Here is a 21,750-nt window from a genome sequence, read left to right on the forward strand (position 1 = left end):
TAGTTCAAAATCTGTCCACTTGCACAGAGTTCAAATTGGGCCCAGGGTGTCCGAGCTGAGCCTGTTTAGTTAAAATCGGAGTTTTGAAGCTCACTGGTGTTGTGTAAAGTGTGTTGGTCTTTTTATTTCAGAACCTTGCAAATCAGAACTTGGCGATTGGCCTCGGCGTGGGTTTACCTCTGGGTCTGCTGGTGATAGGACTCCTCACTGCCTGCATTTACATCTTTCTAAAAAGGAGAAACCAGGTAAGAATGGAACCTTAACTTTTGTGAAGGGTATATGACGGCCCACTGGGATCGAGCCCCACATCCCCGCCCCCTACCTCTAGCCTCTACCCCAGCTGCTCCCCCACCCCCCCCACAATGCACCCCCAGCCCCTGGCCCTTTAACAATGTAAGAGTTGTTGACGTACCCAACAGACTGTTAGAGGATGGTTGTTCTTAACTATAAGTCTATGAATTACTCCTCAAAATAATAGGGTTCAAAGCATTTATTGATATTCATAGGAATTAAACAGTATTAATTGTTATTGATAATAATTATCCATTTAGCAGCAGTTACTTGCAGCAATACATTGCGAGTTCACTCGAACATTCAAACATGTTACAGTATTGATCTCGAAGGCTTTCAAGGCTGATCAATCTGAGGCATCTCTCCAAACACTCACTCTTTTATACCTTTTCTCCAATCCCAGACATGTGAATCCACAGGTTTCATAACATTAACTCGTTCACTTAACCTTATCAATAACTCCTCAGACTTTGTTCTGGCTTCCACTTGACGGAAGTGGCAATCAAATCATTCAAGTGGAGACAGTTACAGAGAGATGAATGAATGATTGTCTCCGACAGGCCATGTTGTCACTTGGCCACGTTCCTGACGTGGCTTTGTTCTTTAAGCAGTTAATATCCCTAGCTATCCCCACATGGTTAGACCTCAAGAATCAATCGAAAACATAACTTCTTGAATTGATGGTCAAAACGTGTATTTGCTTGTTATACACGTTAGGGTTATTGATGAAAGAGACAGGGCTGCACTGCAATTGGCTGAAATAGATTTGTCCTATTTTTGAATTGGGTGCTACAGGAGGGGAGATGATCATTAAAAAGACACAGATGAAAGACCCCTGTGGTAGATTTTCATCTGGCATCACAGATTGGAAATTGACACTTTTATTGTCATTGAAATCAATAGAAGTAAACATTGGGATGGGTCTGTAACAGAGGGATGGGTCTGTAACAGAGGGATGGGTCTGTAACAGAGGGATGGGTCTATAACAGAGGGATGGGTCTATAACAGAGGGATGGGTCTGTATGCTGGGTTTGCACTTGAGCAACAAGTTGAAAATTTCTCCCCACCGAGTTTTGTCCTCAATTCTGAAGGAGGTTTGGAAGAAACAGATACAGAATGAGAGTATGCACTCAATGAGAGCGCAGGGTATGGCTGAACGTTCTTCAAACACAGAATTCCTTGAAAGTGCAAGGTTCGGTAGATAAAACTAAGAGCATTTACGGTTTTAGAAGTAAGAGCATAGACGGCAAGTATGAAGAACTAACAATGAAAATATGCAAAACATTTGACAGGGCACAGTTTCCATTACCTTTTTAAAATTAATTCTCAGGATGGTGGGATCGCAGGCAAGGCCAGTCCACATACAACTGAATGTAGTTAAGAGATGACCATGTTGGCGTGGGATTGGAGTCACATATAGGCCAGACTGGGTAAGGAAGGCAGGGTTTCTTCCCTAAAGTTGGGTTTTTATAATAATCCAATAGTTTTCCGGTCAACCATTTCTAGTATTTCCAGAATTTTAAAACTGAATTTAAATCCTCACAATGCTGTGGTGGGATTTGAACTCATTCCCTGGATTACTAATCCAGTAACATAACAACTACATTGCTGTAACATATTGAATGGACAGTAAAGATATAGAGGGTGAACAATGTACATTTAACAAGATGATGCCAGAGATGAGGAACTATATTTATGAGGAGAGACGCAAGATACTGGGACTCTATCCACTGAAGCAGGAGGCATAAAGGAGAGTTACTATCTGTTTTTAAACTGTTGTAGGTTTTTCAGTCAATAGACTCTCTGGTTGGTCTGTTGGAAGCCATCAATTTAAAATTGTCTCTAAAGAGAAGAGAGTGATTGCAAGAAATTTATTCACATTAATGTTGTTGGAGCATGGAAGGTTTTCCCATGGGGAGTGGTTGAGGCAGAGAATATTGCATCTTTTAAGTGAAAATGTGAACAATAATTCAAGCAGAGGAAGAGGGCAATGGGGACACAGTGGGGCAGTGGGATTAGTTAGGGATTGATACAGGGCTATGGGGAGAGCGGGGCTGTGGGATTAGTTTTGGGATTGATACAGGGCTATGGGGAGAGCGGGGCTGTGGGATTAGTTTTGGGATTGATACAGGGCTATGGGGAGAGAATGGGACAGTTGGATTAGTTTTGGGATTGATACAGGGCTATGGGGAGAGAACGGGACAGTTGGATTAGTTTGGGATTGATACAGGGCTATGGGGAGAGCGGGGCTGTGGGATTAGTTTTGGGATTGATACAGGGCTATGGGGAGAGCGGGGCTGTGGGATTAGTTTTGGGATTGATACAGGGCTATGGGGAGAGAATGGGACAGTTGGATTAGTTTTGGGATTGATACAGGGCTATGGGGAGAGCGGGGCTGTGGGATTAGTTTTGGGATTGATACAGGGCTATGGGGAGAGAATGGGACAGTTGGATTAGTTTTGGGATTGATACAGGGCTATGGGGAGAGAACGGGACAGTTGGATTAGTTTGGGATTGATACAGGGCTATGGGGAGAGCGGGGCTGTGGGATTAGTTTTGGGATTGATACAGGGCTATGGGGAGAGCGGGGCTGTGGGATTAGTTTTGGGATTGATACAGGGCTATGGGGAGAGAATGGGACAGTTGGATTAGTTTTGGGATTGATACAGGGCTATGGGGAGAGAACGGGACAGTTGGATTAGTTTGGGATTGATACAGGGCTATGGGGAGAGCGGGGCTGTGGGATTAGTTTTGGGATTGATACAGGGCTATGGGGAGAGAATGGGACAGTTGGATTAGTTTTGGGATTGATACAGGGCTATGGGGAGAGAACGAGACAGTTGGATTAGTTTGGGATTGATACAGGGCTATGGGGAGAGCGGGGCTGTGGGATTAGTTTTGGGATTGATACAGGGCTATGGGGAGAGAACGGGACAGTTGGATTAGTTTTGGGATTGATACAGGGCTATGGGGAGAGAACGGGACAGTTGGATTAGTTTGGGATTGATACAGGGCTATGGGGAGAGCGGGGCTGTGGGATTAGTTTTGGGATTGATACAGGGCTATGGGGAGAGAACGGGACAGTTGGATTAGTTTTGGGATTGATACAGGGCTATGGGGAGAGAACGGGACAGTTGGATTAGTTTTGGGATTGATACAGGGCTATGGGGAGAGAACGGGACAGTTGGATTAGTTTGGGATTGATACAGGGCTATGGGGAGAGAACGGGACAGTTGGATTAGTTTGGGATTGATACAGGGCTATGGGGAGAGAGCAGGGCAGTGGGATCAGTTAGGGATTGATACATGGCTTTGGGGAGAGAGCGGGGCAGTGGGATTTGTTTGGGGATTGATACAGGCCAAGGGGAGAGTGGGGCAGTGGGATTAGTTAGGGATTGATACATGGCTTTGGGGAGAGAGCGGGGCAGTGGGATTTGTTTGGGGATTGATACAGGCCAAGGGGAGAGTGGGGCAGTGGGATTAGTTTGGGATTGAAACAGGGCTATGGGGAGAACGGGACAGTGGGATGACTTTGGGATTGATACAGGGCTATAGGGAGAGCAGGACAGTGGGATTAGTTTGTGATTGATACAGAGCTATGGGGAGTGAGTGGAGTAATGGGATAGTTTGGGAATGATTCAGGGCTATGAGGAATGAGGGGGACAGTGGGATTAGTTTGGAATTGACAGGGCTATGGGGAGAGTGGGGCTGTAGGATTAGTTTGGGGATTGATACAGGACTATGGGGAATGAGGAGGACAGTGGGATTAGTTTGGAATTGATATAGGGCTATGGGGAGTGAGTGGAGTAGAGGGATTAGTTTGGGAATGATACAGGGCTATGGGGAATGAGGGGGACAGTGGGATTAGTTTGGAATTGATACAGGGTTATGGGGAGAGAGTGGGGCAGTGGGGCTCTCATGCCAACATTTGTGTCTTTGGCCTGCTCCAGTGTTCCAGTGAACATCAAAGCAAGCTCGAGGAGCAGCACCTGATATTTCGATTCGTCACTCTACAGCCTTGCAGATTGAACATCGAGTTCAATAACTTCAGAGCATGAGTGGCCTTTTTTTAATATTTTATTTTTTAACCATGTACCTGCATTTCATGTAGTCAGAGCTGTTCATTATTCCACTATTAACAATCTCTCTGGACTATTGCTTTGCCTTTCACCACAAGCATTAACACACGCTTTGCCTTTGTCCCAGGACAGCTTTGTTATTTAATCCCCCTCTGCCCTATCAAACACCTTCCCCTTTGTTCTCTCCTCCACTCCAAGGTCTCGCACTTCTTCTACCCCTCTCAATATCCTCCCGTTTATTGTGTATTCCCTTGTTCTGTTTGCCCTCATCAAATACACTACCTCACACTTCTCCGGTTTGAATTCCATTTGCCACTTTTCCGCCCACTCAACCAAATCATTGATATCACTCTGGAGTCTGCAGCTAACCTCTTCACTACACGGCCAATTTTTGTGTCATCAGCAAATTTCCCAATCATGCCTCCCACATTTAAATCCAAATCATTAATATATACCACAAACAGCAAGGGACCCAACACTGAGCCCTGTGGAACGCCACTGGAAACCACTTTCCATTCACAAAAACATCCATCGACTACTATCTTTTGTTCCAGTCACTAAGTCAATTATGGATCCAACCTGCCACCTTCCCCTGTATCCCATGGATTTTCATTTTACTGGCCAGTCTGCCATGCGGGACCTTATCAAATGTCATACTAAAATCCACATAGACCACATCCACTGCACTACCCTCATCAATCCTCCTTGTTATTTCCTCAAAATCAAGTTAGTAAGACATGACCATCCCTTAAGAAATCCATGCTGACTATCCCCGATTAATCCCTGCCTTTCTCAGTGGCAGTTTATCCTGTCCCTCAGAATTGATTCTAATAATTTACCCACCACCAAGGTGAGACTGACTGGCATATAATTATTTGGCCTATCCCTCTCACCCTTTTTAAACAATGGTATAACATTCACAGACTTCCAATCCTCTGGCATTGTAGTATCTTTGTCTCAAAACTGGGCCCAGTGTTGTTCTCACCCTAAGTCTCACCAGTGATACCATTGGACAGCAACTCGAAGCAAGAACACTGACTGACTTTTTCTTTCCTCAAGCCTGTAATACTCTGAGCCGTGCCCAATCTGTAACTAGAATGATTGAGAACAAAGGGTGAGAGGGAAACAATCTGAGGATTCAGTCTCACCCTGGAACTCAGTGCCTCTCAGCTTTGAATTCAATGAGCTGCATGTTATCTATTTATTTATCAGCTGGGGCAGTTTGTTATTCATTTGTTCTGTTTCTTGCTGTATTATTACTTCCTACTCTGCTTCATTGACATATGCTGTCCTGTAATCTGAACTGTACTATTCCTGAACTGTGCCATCATGGGCACGAATAATTCTGTCACCAATTCTATATCAGTAGAATGGAATCATAGAATGGTTACAGCACAGAAAGAGACAACTCGGCCCATTGAGTCAATGCCAAATCTCTGCAGGAGCAATCCAGCTAGTCCCAGCACATGACCTATCCTCGTAGTCCCGCAAATTCTTTTTCCCTTCAAGTACTTCAAGCAATGCAAATGTCAACACCATCAGCAATAACAGCCCCATCAACATCAACATAATCACCAGCACCAATAACAGCATTCTCAATATGAACATCACGACCATCACCAATAACAGCACCATCAACATCACGACCATCACCAATAATAGCATCGACATCAACATCTTCACCAATAACAACACCGTCAACATCAATATCATCAACAACAAAAGTACCGTCAACAACATCATCAACATCACCAATAACAGCACCAAGATCAACACCATCACCAAAACCAATAACAGCAACATCAACATCAATATCATCAACAAAAGCACCATCAATATCAACATCATATCCATCACCAATAACAGCAAAATCAACATCAACATCATCACCAGTAACAGCACCATCAACATCATCACCAATAACACCACCATCAACATCATCACCAGTAACAGCACCATCAACATCATCACCAGTAACAGCACCATCAACATCAACAGCATCACCATCACCAATAACAGCACCATCAACACCATCACCAATAACAGCACCATCAACATCACCACCATCGCCAATAACAGCACCATCAACATCATCATCAATAACAGCACCATCAATATCAACACCATCACCAAAACCAATAACAGCACCACCATCAACAGCATCACCAATAACAGCGCCAACATAAATAACACCACCATCACCAATAACAGCACCAACAACATCAACATCAACACCAGTAACAGCACCAACATCAACATCAACACCAAAAACAGCACCATCAACATCATCATCACCAATAACAGCAGCATCAACATCATCACCATCACCAATAACAGCACCATCAACATCAACATCACCAATAACAGCACCATCAACATCATATCAATCACCAGTAATAGCAAAATCAACATCAACATCATCACCAATAACACCACCATCAACATCATCACCAGTAACAGCACCATCAACATCAACAGCATCACCATCACCAATAACAGCACCATCAACATCGTCACTATCACCAATAACACCACCATCAACATCATCACCATCACCAATAACAGCACCATCAACATCAACATCAACATCATCGTCATCACCAATAACAGCAAAATCAACAACATCACCATCACCAATAATAGCAACATCAACATCATCACCATCACCAATAAAAGCACCATCAACAGCAGCACCATCACCAACACCATTATGAGCACCAACATCACCACCAATAATAGCACCATCAACATCATCACCAGTGAGAGCGCCATCAACATCAACACCATCACCAATAACAGCACCATCAACATCAACATCAACACCATCACCAAAAACAGAACCATCAACATCATCACCATCACCAATAACACCACCATCAACATCATCACCATCACCAATAACAGCACCATCAACATCAACATCATCGTCATCACCAATAATAGCAACATCAACATCATCACCATCACCAATAACAGCACCATCAACATCAACACCATCACCAAAAACAGAACCATCAACATCATCACCATCACCAATAACAGCACCATCAACATCAACACCATCACCAAAACCAATAACAGCACCATCAACATCAACACCATCACCAAAACCAATAACAGCACCATCAACACCATCACCAAAAACAGAACCATCAACATCATCACCATCACCAATAACAGCACCATCAACATCAACACCATCACCAAAACCAATAACAGCACCATCAACACCATCACCAATAACAGCACCATCAACATCATCATCAACATCATCACCAATAACAGCACCATCAACATCAACATCAACATCATCACCAATAAGAGCACCATCAACATCGACATCATTACCATCGCCAATAACAGCACCATCAACATCAACATCAACATCATCACCAATAAGAGCACCATCAACATCGACATCATTACCATCGCCAATAACAGCACCATCAACATCAACATCAACACCATCACCAATAAGAGCACCATCAACATCGACATCATTACCATCGCCAATAACAGCACCATCAACTTAACATCAACATCATCGCCAATAACAGCACGATCAAGATCAACATCATCACCATCACCAATAACAGCACCATCAACATCAACACCATCGTCAACACCAATAACAGCACCATCAACACCATCACCAATAACAGCACCATTAACAACAACATCATCACCAATAACAGCACCGTCAACACCTTCACCAACACCAATAACAGCACCATCAACATCAACCATAGGGTAGGCGGTGGCATAGCATTTGCAACAATCTTCAGCCAGAATTGCTGAGTTGATGATCCATCTCGGCCTTCTCCTGAAGTCCCCGGCATCATAGATGCTAGACTTCAGCCAATTTGATTCACTCCACGTGATATCAAGAAACGACTGAAGGCACTGGATACTGAAAAAGCTATGGGCCCTGACAATATTCCGGCAATAGTACTGAAGACCTGTGCTCCAGAACTTACCATGCCCCTAGCCAAGCTGTTCCAGTACAGCTACAACACTGGCATCTACCCTGCAATGTGGAAAATTGCAAACTATGTCCTGTACACAAAAAGCAGGACAAATCCAACCCTGCCAATTACCGCCCCATCAGCCTACTCTCTATCATCAGTAAAGTGATGGAAGGTGTCATCAACAGTGCCATCAAGCAGCACTTGCTTATAAAAACCTGCTCAGTGACGCTCAGTTTGGGTTCCGCCAGGGCCACTCAGCTCCTGACCTCATTACAGCCTTGGTTCAAACATGAACAAAAAGAGCTGAACTCAAGAGGTGAGGTGAGAGTGACTGCACTTGACATCAAGGCAGCATTTGACCGAGTATGGCATTATAAGGAGCCCTAACAAAACTGGAGTCAATGGGAATCAGGGGGAAAACCCTTCGCTGGCTGGAGTCATACCTAGCGCAAAGGAAGATGGTTGTGGTTGTTGGAGGTTAATCATCTGAGCTCCAGGACATCACTGCAGGAGTTCCTCAGGGTAGTGTCCTAGGCCCAACCATCTTCAGCTACTACATCAATGACCTTCCTTCAATCATAAGGTCAGAAGTGGGGATGTTCGCTGATGATTGCACAATGTTCAACACCATTCGTGACTCCTCAGATACTGATGCAGTCCATGTAGAAATGCAGCAAGACTTGGACAATATCCAGGCTTGGGCTGATAAGTGGCAAGTAACATTCGCGCCACACAAGTGCCAGGCAATGACCATCTCCAACAAGAGAGAATCTAACCATCTCCCCTTGACATTCAATGGCATTACCATCGCTGAATCCCCCACTATCAACATCCTAGGGGCTCCCATTGACCAGAAACTGAACTGGAGTAGCCATATAAATACCGTGGCTACAAGAGCAGGTCAGAAGCTAGGAATCCTGCAGTGAGTAACTCACCTCCTGTCTCCCCAAGGCCTGTCAACATCTACAAGGCACAAGTCAGGAGTGTGATGGAACACTCTCCACTTGTCTGGATGGGTGCAGCTCCAACAACACTCAAGAAGCTCGACACCATCCAGGACAAAGCAGCCGCTTGATTGGCACCCCATCTACAAACATTCACTCCCTCCACCACCGACGCACAGTGGCAGCAGTGTGTACCATCTACAAGATGCACTGCAGCAATGCACCAAGGCTCCTGAGACAGCACCTTCCAAACCCGCGACCTCTACCAACTAGAAGGACAAGGGCAGCAAATACATGAGAACACCTACACCTGCAAGTTCCCCTCCAAGTCACACACCATTCTGACTTAGAACTATATCACCGTTCTTTCACTGTCGCTGGGTCAAAATCCCGGAACTCCCTTCCTAACAGCACTGTGGGTGTACCTACCCCAAATGGACTGCAGCGGTTCAAGAAGGCAGCTCACCACCACCTTCTCAAGGGCAATTAGGGATGGGCAATAAATGCTGGCCTGGCCAGCGTCGCCCAGATCCCATGAATGAATAAAAAAAATCACCATCACCAATAACAGCACCATCAACATCAACACCATCACCAATACCAATAACAGCACCATCAACATCATCACCATCAACAGTAACAGCACCATCAACATCATCACCACCAATAAGAGCACCATCAACATCTACACCACCACCATCAACATCAACACCATCACCAACACCAATAAGAGCACAATCAGCAGCAACAGCATCACCAACACCAATAACAGCACCATCAACAACAACACCATCACTATCACCAATAACAGCACCATCAACATCATCAACATCACCGATAACAGTCCCTTCAACATCAACACCATCACCAAAAACAGTCCCATCAACATAAACATCAAGAGCACCAGTAACAGCACCATAAACTTCATCATCACCATCACCAATAACAGCACCAACTTCAAAACCATCACCAGTAACAGCACCATCAACATCGTCAACCTTAACAGCACTATCAACATCAACACCATCACCAATAGCAGCACCATCAACATCATCACCATCACCAATATCAGTCCCATCAACATCATCACCATAAACAACACCAAAACATCACCATTAACATCAACACCATCACCACCACCAATAACAGCACTATCAACATCAATATCATCACCATTGCCAATAACATCATCAATATGAACATCATCACCATCACCAATAACAGCACCATCAACATCATCACCAATAACAGCGCCATCAACATCATCACTATCACCAAAAACTGCACCATCACATCAACATCATCACCATCACAAATGACAGCACCATCAACATCAACACCATCACCACCACCAATAACATCATCAATATGAACATCATCACTATCAGCAATAACAGCACCATCTATATCACTATCACCAATAACAGCACCAGCAACATCACCATCACCAATAACAGCACCAACATCATCACTATCACCAATAACAGCACCATCAACATCAACATCATCACCAATAACAGCGCCAACATCATCACTATCACCAAAAACTGCACCATCAACATCATCATCATCTCCAACACCAATAACAGCACCATCAACATCATCACCATCACCAATAACAGCACCATCAGCATCAACATCATCACCAACACCAATAACAGCACCATCAGCATCAACATCATCACCATCACCAATAACAGCACCATCAACATCAACATCGTCACCAATAACTGCACCACCAACTTCATCATCACCAATAACAGCACCATCAACATCATGATCACCAACACCAATAACAGCACCACCTACATCAACATCATCTCCATCACCAATAACAGCACCATTATCATCACCATCACCAATAACAGCACCATCAACGTCAACACCATCACCATCACCAATAACAGTGCCATCAACATCAACAGCTCCAGCATCACCAATAACAGCCCCATCAACATCAACACCATCACCATTACCGACACCATCAACATCAACACCATCACCATCACCAACACCAATTACAGCACAATCAACATCAACAGCATCACCAACACCAATAACAGCACCATCAACATCAACACTATCACCAATAACAGCACCATCATCATGACCAATAACAGCACCATCAACATCAACACTATCACCAACACCAATACTAGCACCATCAACATCAACATCAGCACCATCAACATCAACGTCATTAGCAGCACCATCAACATCAGCACCATCATCAACACCAACAACAGCACCTTCAACATCAACACCATCACCAACACCGATAGCAGCACCATCATCAGCATCATCACCAATTACAGCACAATCAACATCAACAGCATCACCAACACCAATAACTGCACCTTCAACATAATCACCAATAACAGCACCATCAACATCAATATCATCACCATCACCATCACCAACACCAGTGCCATTGCCTACATGATCACCGTCTCCAAGGCTAATGCCAGCACCAACAATAGAACCAATACCATCGCCAACACCAACAAATTCAACATAAGTAACAAACTCAAAAGCAGCAACATCATTAGAGAATGGACACGAAGAAGAGCTGGGATTGGTGACTCAGCTCAAATTCCCCTGCCGATCCTCAAATTCGCTGACATTGTAAATGGTTCCCTTTTTTCAGACACTGCCCTTTCCTCCCTTTGAAAACTACTGTCATCACCCCTGTTCACAAGTAACCCATCCTGAATCCCTTTGTCCTCACCAACTACTGTCACATAATCAAACGCCCTTTTCTCTCCAATGCTGTTGAACTCTTGTGCTAAAATCTGGATTGCGCCATTATTTGGGCACAGAGGGTTGTGATTTGTGAAATGCCCATTCCGATTCTGGTAGAGGTGGGCAGCATGCAAATTTGGTTCTGCCACTTTATTTACCTGATAGTAACGTTGGACCGAGTGGCTCCCGCATTACTGGCTGTCTCTTGGTTCAACAGGGAGCCTAGCAGCATACATTGTACAGCCAGACTTCTGTTCTTAAAGGCTGTCTGTCCCTCTTAAAGGGAAGCTGAACTGAATGACAGGAAGCTGCTGCTGAATACTATCACTGCAATTCTAAACCAGGAAAATGGAACACCAGGACAGAGAGAGGGTTCCAGGGTCATGGATGAGGTGTTGGAGGCCTTAGTGGTGACAGGAGGAGAGATGCCTTAGTTCTGCGAGAGGGGGTTGCGTGGGGTGGGTGCCAGCAGGCCCTCAAGGTTAACCCTCAGAAGGGATTGGGAACAATTCCTGGCGTCTGGACCCGAGGACCTGGTAGAAGTGCCACAAGAAGTCTGATCTGATGCAGGTGGTCAAGGTCAGTGAATGGGTTTTCACATGACGTCTCGTACCATCAATCTCTCAAGGTGCTCAATACACCACACCCCCATCACCCACCCAGCTGCAGCCTCTGGCACCCAGAAATCAAGCCTAACGTTCAGATATTCCAGCTCCCCCTCACACCTCCCAATGCTGCCAGCCTCACACCCACCTCTCGCTGCCTCCAGCTGTTCAGCTATGGCAGGAATATTACCCAAACACAGTGCTACAGAATCAATGACGTTCTGCCCTGTCTCTTGCAGGGTAAGATGGCACACAATAGAAGGTAGCAGAGCAGAACCAGCGGAGGATAAAGACCCTTGCACCTGAGCCCTATGGAGGAGGTGGCTCGCTGCATCATGAGGCCGGCTATAACAGAGCCCGCAACATCTAGCATCACTGAGAACATTCAGGGTGACAGTATGTTCCTGCCTTATGCCCCTCCTCAACTTCCAGCTCACTCGCATCCTGCAAGATGGCGTGACAAGCTGCAGCTGATGTGTCCATCCGAACATACAAATTAGGAACAGGAGTAGGCCACTTGGCCCCTTGAGCCTGCTCCGCCATTCAGTAAGATCATGGCTGATCTGATTGTAACCTCAACTCCATATTTCCACCTACCCCCAATAACCTTTCACCCCTGGCTTATCAAGAATCTATCTACCTCTGCCTTAAAAATATTCAAAGACTCTGCTTCCACCACCTTTTGAGGAAGCGAATTCCAGAGACTCACAACCCTCTGAGAGAAAAATTTCTCCTCATCTCTCTCTCTATTGGGCGACCCCTTATTTTTAAACAGTGACCTCTAGTTCTAGATTTTCCCACAAGAGGAAACATTCTTTCCATATCCACCATGTCAAGACCCCTCAGAATCTTATCTGTTTCAATCAAGTCCCCTCTTCCTCTTCTGAACTCCAGCAGATACAAGCCTAGCCTGTCCAATCTTTCCTCATAAGATAACCCACCCATTCCAGGTATTAGTTTAGTAAACCTTCTCTGAACTGCTTCCAATGCATTTATATCCTCACTTAAATAAGGAGACCAAAACTGTACACAGTACTCCAGATATGGTCTCACAAATGCCATGTATAGCTGCAGTATAACCTCCCTACTTTTGTATTCAATTCCCCTCGCAATAAACGATAACATTCTATTAGCTTTCCTAACAATTTGCGGTACCTGCATAAAAACCTTTTGCAATTCACGCACTAGGGCACTCAGATCCCTCTGCATCTCAGAGCACTGCAATCTCTCACCATTTAGATAATACTCTTCTTTTTTATTCTTCCTGCCAAAATGGACAATTGCACACTTTCCCACATTATACTCCATTTGTGAGGTCTTTGCCCACTCACTTAACCTATCTATATCCCTTATGTCCTCTTCACAACTTACCTTCCTACCTACCTTTGTGTCACCAGCAAATTTAACAACCAGACCTTCGGTCCCTTCATCCAAGTCATTTATATAAATCATAAAAAGTTGAGACCCCTGCACTGATCCGTGCGGCACACCACTCATGACATCTTGCCAACCAGAAAATGACCCATTTATGCGTAGTCTGTTTCCTGTTAGCTTGCCAATCTTCTATCCATGCCAAAATGTTACCCCCTACACCATGAACTTTTATTTTCCACAATAACCTTTGATGTGGCACCTGAGAGAGTCAAAGATTCATAGAGTTATAAAGCACAGAAACAGGCCCTTCGGTCCATCGTGTTTGTGCCAGCCATCAAGCACCTAAATATTCTAATCCCATTTTCCAGCACTTGGCCCATAGCCTTGTATGCTATGGTGTTTCAAGTGCTCATCTAAATACTTCCTAAATGTTGTGAGGGTTCTTGCCTATATCACCTCTTCAGGTAGTGCGTTCCAGATTCCAACCACACTCTGGGTGAAAAATATTTTCCTCAAATCCCCCTAAACCTCCTGCCCCTTACCTTAAATCTATGCCCCCTGGTTATTGACCCATCTGCTACAGGAAAAAGTTTCTTCCTATCTAACCTATCAATGCCCTTCATAATTTTGTATACATCAATCATGTCTCCCCTCAGCCTTCCTTGCTCTAAGGAAAACAACCCCAGCTTTTCCAGTCTCTCTTCATAGCTGAAATGCTCCAGCCCAGGCAACATCCTGGTGAATCTCCTTTGCACCCTCTCCAGTGCAATCACATCTTTCCTATATTGTGGTGCCCAGAACTGTACATAGTACTCCAGCTGTGGCCTAACTAGCATTTAATACAGCTCCATAATAACCTCCCTGCTCTTGTATTCTATGCCTCTGCTAATAAAGGCAAGTATTCCATATGCCTTCCTAACCACCTTATCTACCTGTGCTGCTGCCTTCAGTGATCTATGGACAAGTACCCCAAGGTCCCTCTGACCCTCTGTACTTACTGGGGTCCTACCACCCATTGTATATTCCCTTGCCTTGTTAGTCCTCCCAAAATGCATCACCTCACACTTGTCAGGATTAAATTCCATTTGCCACAGCTCCGCCCATCTTACCAGCCCATCTATATCATCCTGTGATCTAAGGCTTTCCTCCTCACTATTTACAACACCACCAATTTTCACGAACCTACTCATCATACCTCCTATATTCACGTCTAAATCATTAATGTACACTACAAACAGCAAGGGTCCCAGCACCAATCCCTGCGGTACACCACTGGTCACAGGCTTCCACTTGCAAAAACAACCCTCGACCATCACCCTCTGCCTCCTGCCACTAAGCCAATTTTGGATCCAATTTGCCAAATTGCCCTGGATGCCATGGGTTCTTACCTTCTTAACCAATCTCCTATGCGGGACCTTATCAAAAGCCTTACTGAAGTCCATGTAGACTACATCAACTGCTTTACCCTCATCTACACATTTCGTCACCATCTCAAAAAAATTCAATCAAGGTAGTCAGACACGATCTCCCCCTAACAAAGCCATGCTGACGATCCCTGATTAATCCCTCCTTCTCCAAGTGGAAATTAATCATGTCCCTCAGTACTTTTCCAATATTTGCCCTACCACTGATGTTAGACTCACCGGCCTGTAATTACCTGGTTTATCCCTGCTACCCTTCTTAAAGAACAGCACCACATTCGCTATCCTCCAATCCTCTGGTACCTCTCCTGTGGCCAGGGAGGATTTGAAAATTTGTGTCAGAGGCCCTGCAATCTCCTCCCTTGCCTCACATAACAACCTGGGATAATCTCATCTGGGCCTGGGGACTTATCCACTTTTAAGCCCGCTAAAACAGCTAATACTTCCTCCCTTTCAACGCTAATATGTTCAAGTATATCACAATCCCCCTCCCTGATCTCTACACCTACATCGTCCTTCTCCATAGTGAACACAGATGAAAAGGAATCATTTGAAACCTCACCTATGTCCTCCGACTCCGCACACAGATTGCCACTTTGGTCCCTAATGGGCCCTACTCTATCCCTGGTTATCCTCTTGCCCTTAATATACTTATAAAACACCTTAGGATTTTCTTTTATCTTGCCCGCCAGGGTTTTTTCATGTCCCCTCTTCGCTCTCCTAATTACTTTTTTAAGTACCCCCCTACACTTCATATACTCCTCTAGTCCCTCCACTGTTTTCAGCGCTCTGAAGCTGCCATAAGCCTCCTTTTTTTTTACTAATCCAATCCTCTATATCCCTTGACATCCAGGGTTCCCTGGACTTGTTAGTCCTACCCTTCATCTTAATGGGTACATGTTGGCTCTGAACTCTCACTATTTCCTTTTTGAATGACTCCCACTGATCTGATGTAGACTTTCCTACAAGTAGCTGCTCCCAGTCCACTTTGGCCAGATCCTGTTTTATCATATTAAAATCGGCCTTCCCCCGATTCAGTATCTTTATTTCTGGTCCATCTTTGTCCTTTTCCATAACTACCTTAGATCTTACAGAGTTATTGTCACTATCCCAGAAATGTTCCCCCACTGACACTTCTACCACTTGTCTGGCTTCATTCCCTAGGATTAGGTTCAGTACTGCCCCTTCTCTTGTAGGATTTTCTACATACTGGCTCAAAAAGCTCTCCTGTATGCACTTTAAGAATTCTGCCCCCTTTAAGCCTTTTGCACTAAGACTATCCCAGTTGATACTGGGGAAGTTGAAATCCCCTACTATTATTACCCTATTATTATTGCACCTCTCTGAGATTTGCCTACATATTTGCTCCTCTATCTCTCCCTGACTGTTTGGAGACCTGTAGTACACTCCCAGCCAAGTGATTGCCCCCTTTTTGATTTTAAGTTCTACCCATATGGCCTCATTTGAGGAACCTTCTAAGATATCATCCCTCCTTACTGCAGTAATTGACTCCTTGATCAACAGTGCAATACCGCCTCCTCTTTTACCCCCTCCCCTGTCTCACCTGAAGATTCTATACCCTGGAATATTGAGCTGCCAGTCCTGCCCCTCCCTCAACCATGTCTCTGTGATAGCAATAATATCATAATCCCATGTGTTAATCAACACCCTCAATTCATCTGCCTTACTAGTAAGGCTCCTTCCATTAAAATAGATGCAATCCAGCCTTGCATTATTCGCTTTTGCCTTAACAGGTCTATATTTGCTCTGCCTTCCAGATTGACTCAGTTTCTCTTCTATATTTGACTGAGCATCACCCCCTACTGTACCTCCACTTTGTATCCCATCCCCCTGCCAAATTAGTTTAAACGTACCCCCCACCCCAACAGCACTAGCAAACCTCCCAGCAAGGATGTTGCTCCCGTTCCGGTTCAGGTGCAACTCGTCCAACTTGTACAGGTCCCACCTTTGCCAGAAACAGACCCAGTGATCCAGGAAACAAAAGCCCTCCCTCCTGCACCACCTACTCATCCACACATCCCTCTTTCTACCTATGTTGTTGGTACCAATGTGTACCATGACCTCTGACTGTTCACCCTCTCCCTTCAGCATGTCCTGCAGCCGCTCGGAGACATCCTTGACCCTAGCACCAGGGAGGCAACATACCATCCTGGGGTCTCCTTTGCAGCCACAAAAACGCCTGTCTGTTCCCCTTATGATTGAATCCCCTATCAGTATGGCTCTCCCACTCTTTTTCACTCCCTCCTGTGCAGCAGAGCCATCCGTGGTGCCACGAACTTGGCTGTTGCTGCTTTCCCCTGGGAGGTCATCCCCCCCAACAGTATCCAAAGTGATATATCTATTTGAGAGGGGGATGGCCACAGGGGACCCCTGCACTACCTGCCTGCGCCTACTACTACTCCTGGTGGTCACCCATCCCTTTTCTGCCTGTGCAGCCATTACCTGCGGTGTGACCACCTCACCAAACGTGCTATCCACGACGTCCTCAGCATCGCGGATGCTCCACAGTGAATCCATCCGCAGTTCCAGCTGTGCAATGTGGTCAGCTAGTAGCTGCAGATGGATACACTTCCTACACACATGGTTGCCGGGGACACTGGAAGCATCCCTGATTTCCCACATAGTGCAGGAGGAGCATGCCACGGGGCTGAGCTCTCCTGCCATGAGTTAGCCTTGGATTAAGCTCCTTAGTTACTCCCTTTAATTAAGAGTACTAATTACAATAGGGACCTTATTCTACTCCAAACACTACCTACTACAATCCAAATTCCCTACCTTTACTTTTACTTTGGATATTGAAAGTAGTAAAAAAGGGTAGAAATACTCACCTGTTCCTACTTACCAAGCAGCTGCCTCCCCTTGCAACGCATCACTTTCTGAACTGTGACGTCGGTCCTGAAACTCCCGCTGTCCCAGTGAGAGTGTGAGAGTATGCCTCTTTTCAGCTGCTGGAACTCCCGCTCGCCGGTGCCTGTCTCCTCGCAGATCCGCCTTGGTCTCGCTCTCAAATGCCTTCTGAAAATCATACAGTACAGTGTATCCACTGGTTCCCCTTTATCCACAGCACATGTTACTTCTTCAAAGAACTCCAATAAATTGGTTAAACATGATTTCCCTTTCACAAAACCATGTTGACTTTGCCTGATGACCTTCAATTTTTCTAAGTGCCCTGCTATAAGGTCTTTAATAATAGCTTCTAACATTTTCCCAATGACAGATGTTAAGCTAACTGGTCTGTAGTTTCCTGCTTTCTGTTTCCCTCCCTTTTTGTACAAGGAGTTCCATTTTCCAATTTAATGGAACCTTCCCTGAAGCTAGGGAATTTTGGAAAATCAAAACCAACGCATCAACTATCTCACTAGCCACTTCTTTTCAGACCCTAGGATGAAGTCCATCAGGACCCGGCAACTTGTCAGCCCGCAGCTCCAACAATTTGCTTAGTACCACTTCCCCGGTGATTGTAATTTTTTTGAGTTCCTCCCTCCCTTCCATTTCCTGATTTACAGCTAATACTGGGATGTTACACCAATCGCCCCCTCCCCCCTTCCATCACACCAACCTTCCCCATCTGATTTCCTGTTTATAGACACCCAAGAGCAGCCTCCTGCCCAGCCAGAGCAGCCAAAGGAGGAGGAAGGAGAACAACAGCACAGCACCGCTGGAGAGGCTCCATCACTTGTTCTGACACTTGCAGCCACCAGATCAGTTCCCAATTGAACCAGAGGCTGGCACTGCACCTACCTTAAAGGCTCCTGTGGAGTTGTGATCAGCACATGGTGAGTCACCAGGCACGAGTGGGCTGCAGCCAGGCCAGGGATAAAGGATGGTTCATGTGCCAACTCACTGGAGGGCGAGGCCGCAGATGTGTTCTGCCAAAGGAGACTCAGATGAGGCGGATTACAGGGGAAGGCTGATCGGGATGCACACTGAGATGCTGGGTGCATTAGCAGGCCTGCTACGTAACCGCCTGTCACTGTCGAGGAGCAGGGAGGAGTCCATCTCCAACTTGGCAGAGGGCATGGTGCAGAGCTTGCCCTCTCCGCAGCCTCTGCTCCATCTCCCTGTCACTGCTGCTCCCCTGTCTGGTGCAGCTTTTGTGTGGACAGGTCACCTACTCCGCTGCCCTCCCTGTCAGGCTGCAGCAACACTCTCTGGCTAATCCAGGAACTCAGCACAACACCTCCGAAAAAACACTCCAGGGTACATCCCGACACTTTGCAATAGCAGAAGTTGTTCAAAATCATGGTACCAGCAAGTTGGATGCATGGCGCATGCTGCAGCTGAATGCTTGATCTTTTGTGACGTGTGAATTTGTTGAATGGACTTGCATGCTTCAAATTTGGTAAATGCATCACATCAGCTGACAGGCCGGTGTTATGTCTGGATCGGACACATTCAGTTGCTTTCAGTGCTCACAGGGGACGCTCATGTGGGCGCCATTCCCAAGGTGGTGTGCCACATCGGCTCTGTCAGAAGTGGGTTGAGGTGCATCCTCTGAAGAGCCACCGGCTTCAGTAGAGCTGCCTCCAACAGTGTCACTGATAGAAATTTTGTAACCCAATGCCCCCTAGCAGATCTGTGCCCCTCTCTCCAGCGACTCACTGTTTGAGTTCCTCCTATCAGATTTCCACACCCATAACAGTGAAATAGTCCTAACTAAAACCACAAAGAATATCAGTGTCGGTGACCAATATTCTCACTAAGCTGTGCAGGTACACAGCCAAGCTGCAATTGGCAATGTGCCACGCTGGGAACATACAGGCTACACACAAGCAACATTCCCTTTAAAACATGTACATGCGCAGCCAGGCGTTAACCTTAAAGGGACCACGCAGCGCAATAAGCTGGCTCTGACAGCAAACAGAAGTTCAAGGGAGCATTGACTGTGACCATCGTCAATAGCCCGCCTCATCCTTCTTGACTCTTCTCCAATGCCAGAACTTGTTTGGCAATGACCTCTCTTTGTATTCCTGCACCCGTGCTTCAGGAATTGGTCCTCTTTCTCATGGCTGCTGTTCTTCAGCAGCATCAGGCACAGACGTGATAATACCAGTCTCTAACTGTCCTGATCACCCATGCCTTTGTGCTGTCAGATAGTTTGTATTGTTACAGCCAGGTGAGAAAGGTGTCTAGGGGTCCCTCACACCCTTCACCTGGTCTTACCGTAACAGGGTTTAATTTTTAAACACACTATGTTTTAGCTCCCCCTTGGTGAATCCTTGTTCACCGCTTTTCAATTATAAGGCAAAAAAAAGCACAAAGTGATTTTTTTAGATTTAAAGAAGAAAAGTTGAAGTTTATTAAACCTGAACTTAAACTCTAATTCGGTTGATACCTATGGATACACGACGTGCCCACTCTAGCATGCAACCGCGATACACACATGCAAATAGAGACAGAAAAGAGCAGAAGAAAAATGAAGTGGAAAAGTTTGACGCAATCACTGAAGAGGGTTTTTGTTACGGTTCTTCAATCCACTGTAGAATCCTTGATTGCAGGTAGATCTTGCTTTTCTTTGGGGCCCAGTATTCTTCTTAAACCTTGTTCCCTGTAGGAGACTTTTCTCTCTTGGGGTTCATGTGTCTTCAGTGGATTCAGAGGCTTGTGAGGAAGAGATGGGAGCAGACAGGAGAGATCTTCTCAGTCCAGGAGCAATCAGTCTTTCTCAGTTCAAACTGTTTGTACAATTCAGAAAAACCAGGCTGCCAAGCAGGCTAGTCAAGTGACCAGCTGGTCTGACCACGTCTATTTGTGGATTCGGCCATCCCAACAGTCATCCTGAAATTTGAGGTCCCTCACCTTCAATATCTGGTGCTCAAAGTCCATTGTGGTTTAAATTGGATAAGGGAAGTAACATCTCTTGTCCCTATTGGTATGCAAATGTCCTCCATCCAAGTCTGGCAGCCCTTTTAACAGGTCTTCTCTTCTTCCCAGCAACAATTTGAAATTTAATGTCCATGTGGCAAAATTACTAAGCCTCATTCTTGCCCAGCATGACATTATTGAGAAGAATAGAGCCGCATACACCATTAGCAGCTCAAAACTGGGCATCCATGAGGCACTGTGGACATGCAGCAGCAGCAGAATTGTATTCAGACACAATCTGTAAACTCATATCCCTCACTCTACCATTACCATCAAGGCAGCAGATCAACCCTGGTTCAATGAAGATTGTAGGTGAGCATGCCAGGAGCAGCACCAGCACCTAAAAATGAGGTGCCAACCTGGTGAAGCTAAAACACAGGACTACATACATGCCAAACAGTGGAAGCAGCATGCAATACACAGCACAAAATGATCCCATAA

The 21,750-nt window shown here is 45.5% G+C and overlaps 1 protein-coding gene across 1 annotated transcript; it reads left to right on the forward strand.

Annotated features, from left to right (window-relative positions):
* Positions 1-1,303: 1,303 nt before the first annotated feature.
* Positions 1,304-10,480, forward strand: LOC137355302 (uncharacterized). The gene is made up of 6 exons (XM_068020287.1): positions 1,304-1,385; positions 5,999-6,191; positions 6,236-6,528; positions 6,581-6,881; positions 7,274-8,119; positions 9,853-10,480. Exons 1-6 carry the CDS (start codon positions 1,304-1,306, stop codon positions 10,478-10,480), a joined length of 2,343 nt encoding a protein of 780 aa, XP_067876388.1.
* The last annotated feature ends 11,270 nt before the right edge of the window (positions 10,481-21,750 follow it).

Source organism: Heterodontus francisci, chromosome 42 (assembly GCF_036365525.1).
Source record: "Heterodontus francisci isolate sHetFra1 chromosome 42, sHetFra1.hap1, whole genome shotgun sequence".
Lineage (NCBI taxonomy): Eukaryota > Metazoa > Chordata > Chondrichthyes > Heterodontiformes > Heterodontidae > Heterodontus > Heterodontus francisci.

Coding starts and splice junctions, on each gene's coding strand:
- LOC137355302 (XM_068020287.1), top strand. CDS start 1,304: ATGGGTCTGTATGCTGGGTTTGCACTTGAGCAACAAGTTGAAAATTTC. Junction 1,386..5,998: donor TGTCCTCAATTCTGAAGGAG/GTTTGGAAGAAA, acceptor CACCAATAACAG/CACCATCAACATCACGACCA. Junction 6,529..6,580: donor TAACAGCACCACCATCAACA/GCATCACCAATA, acceptor CACCAATAACAG/CACCAACAACATCAACATCA.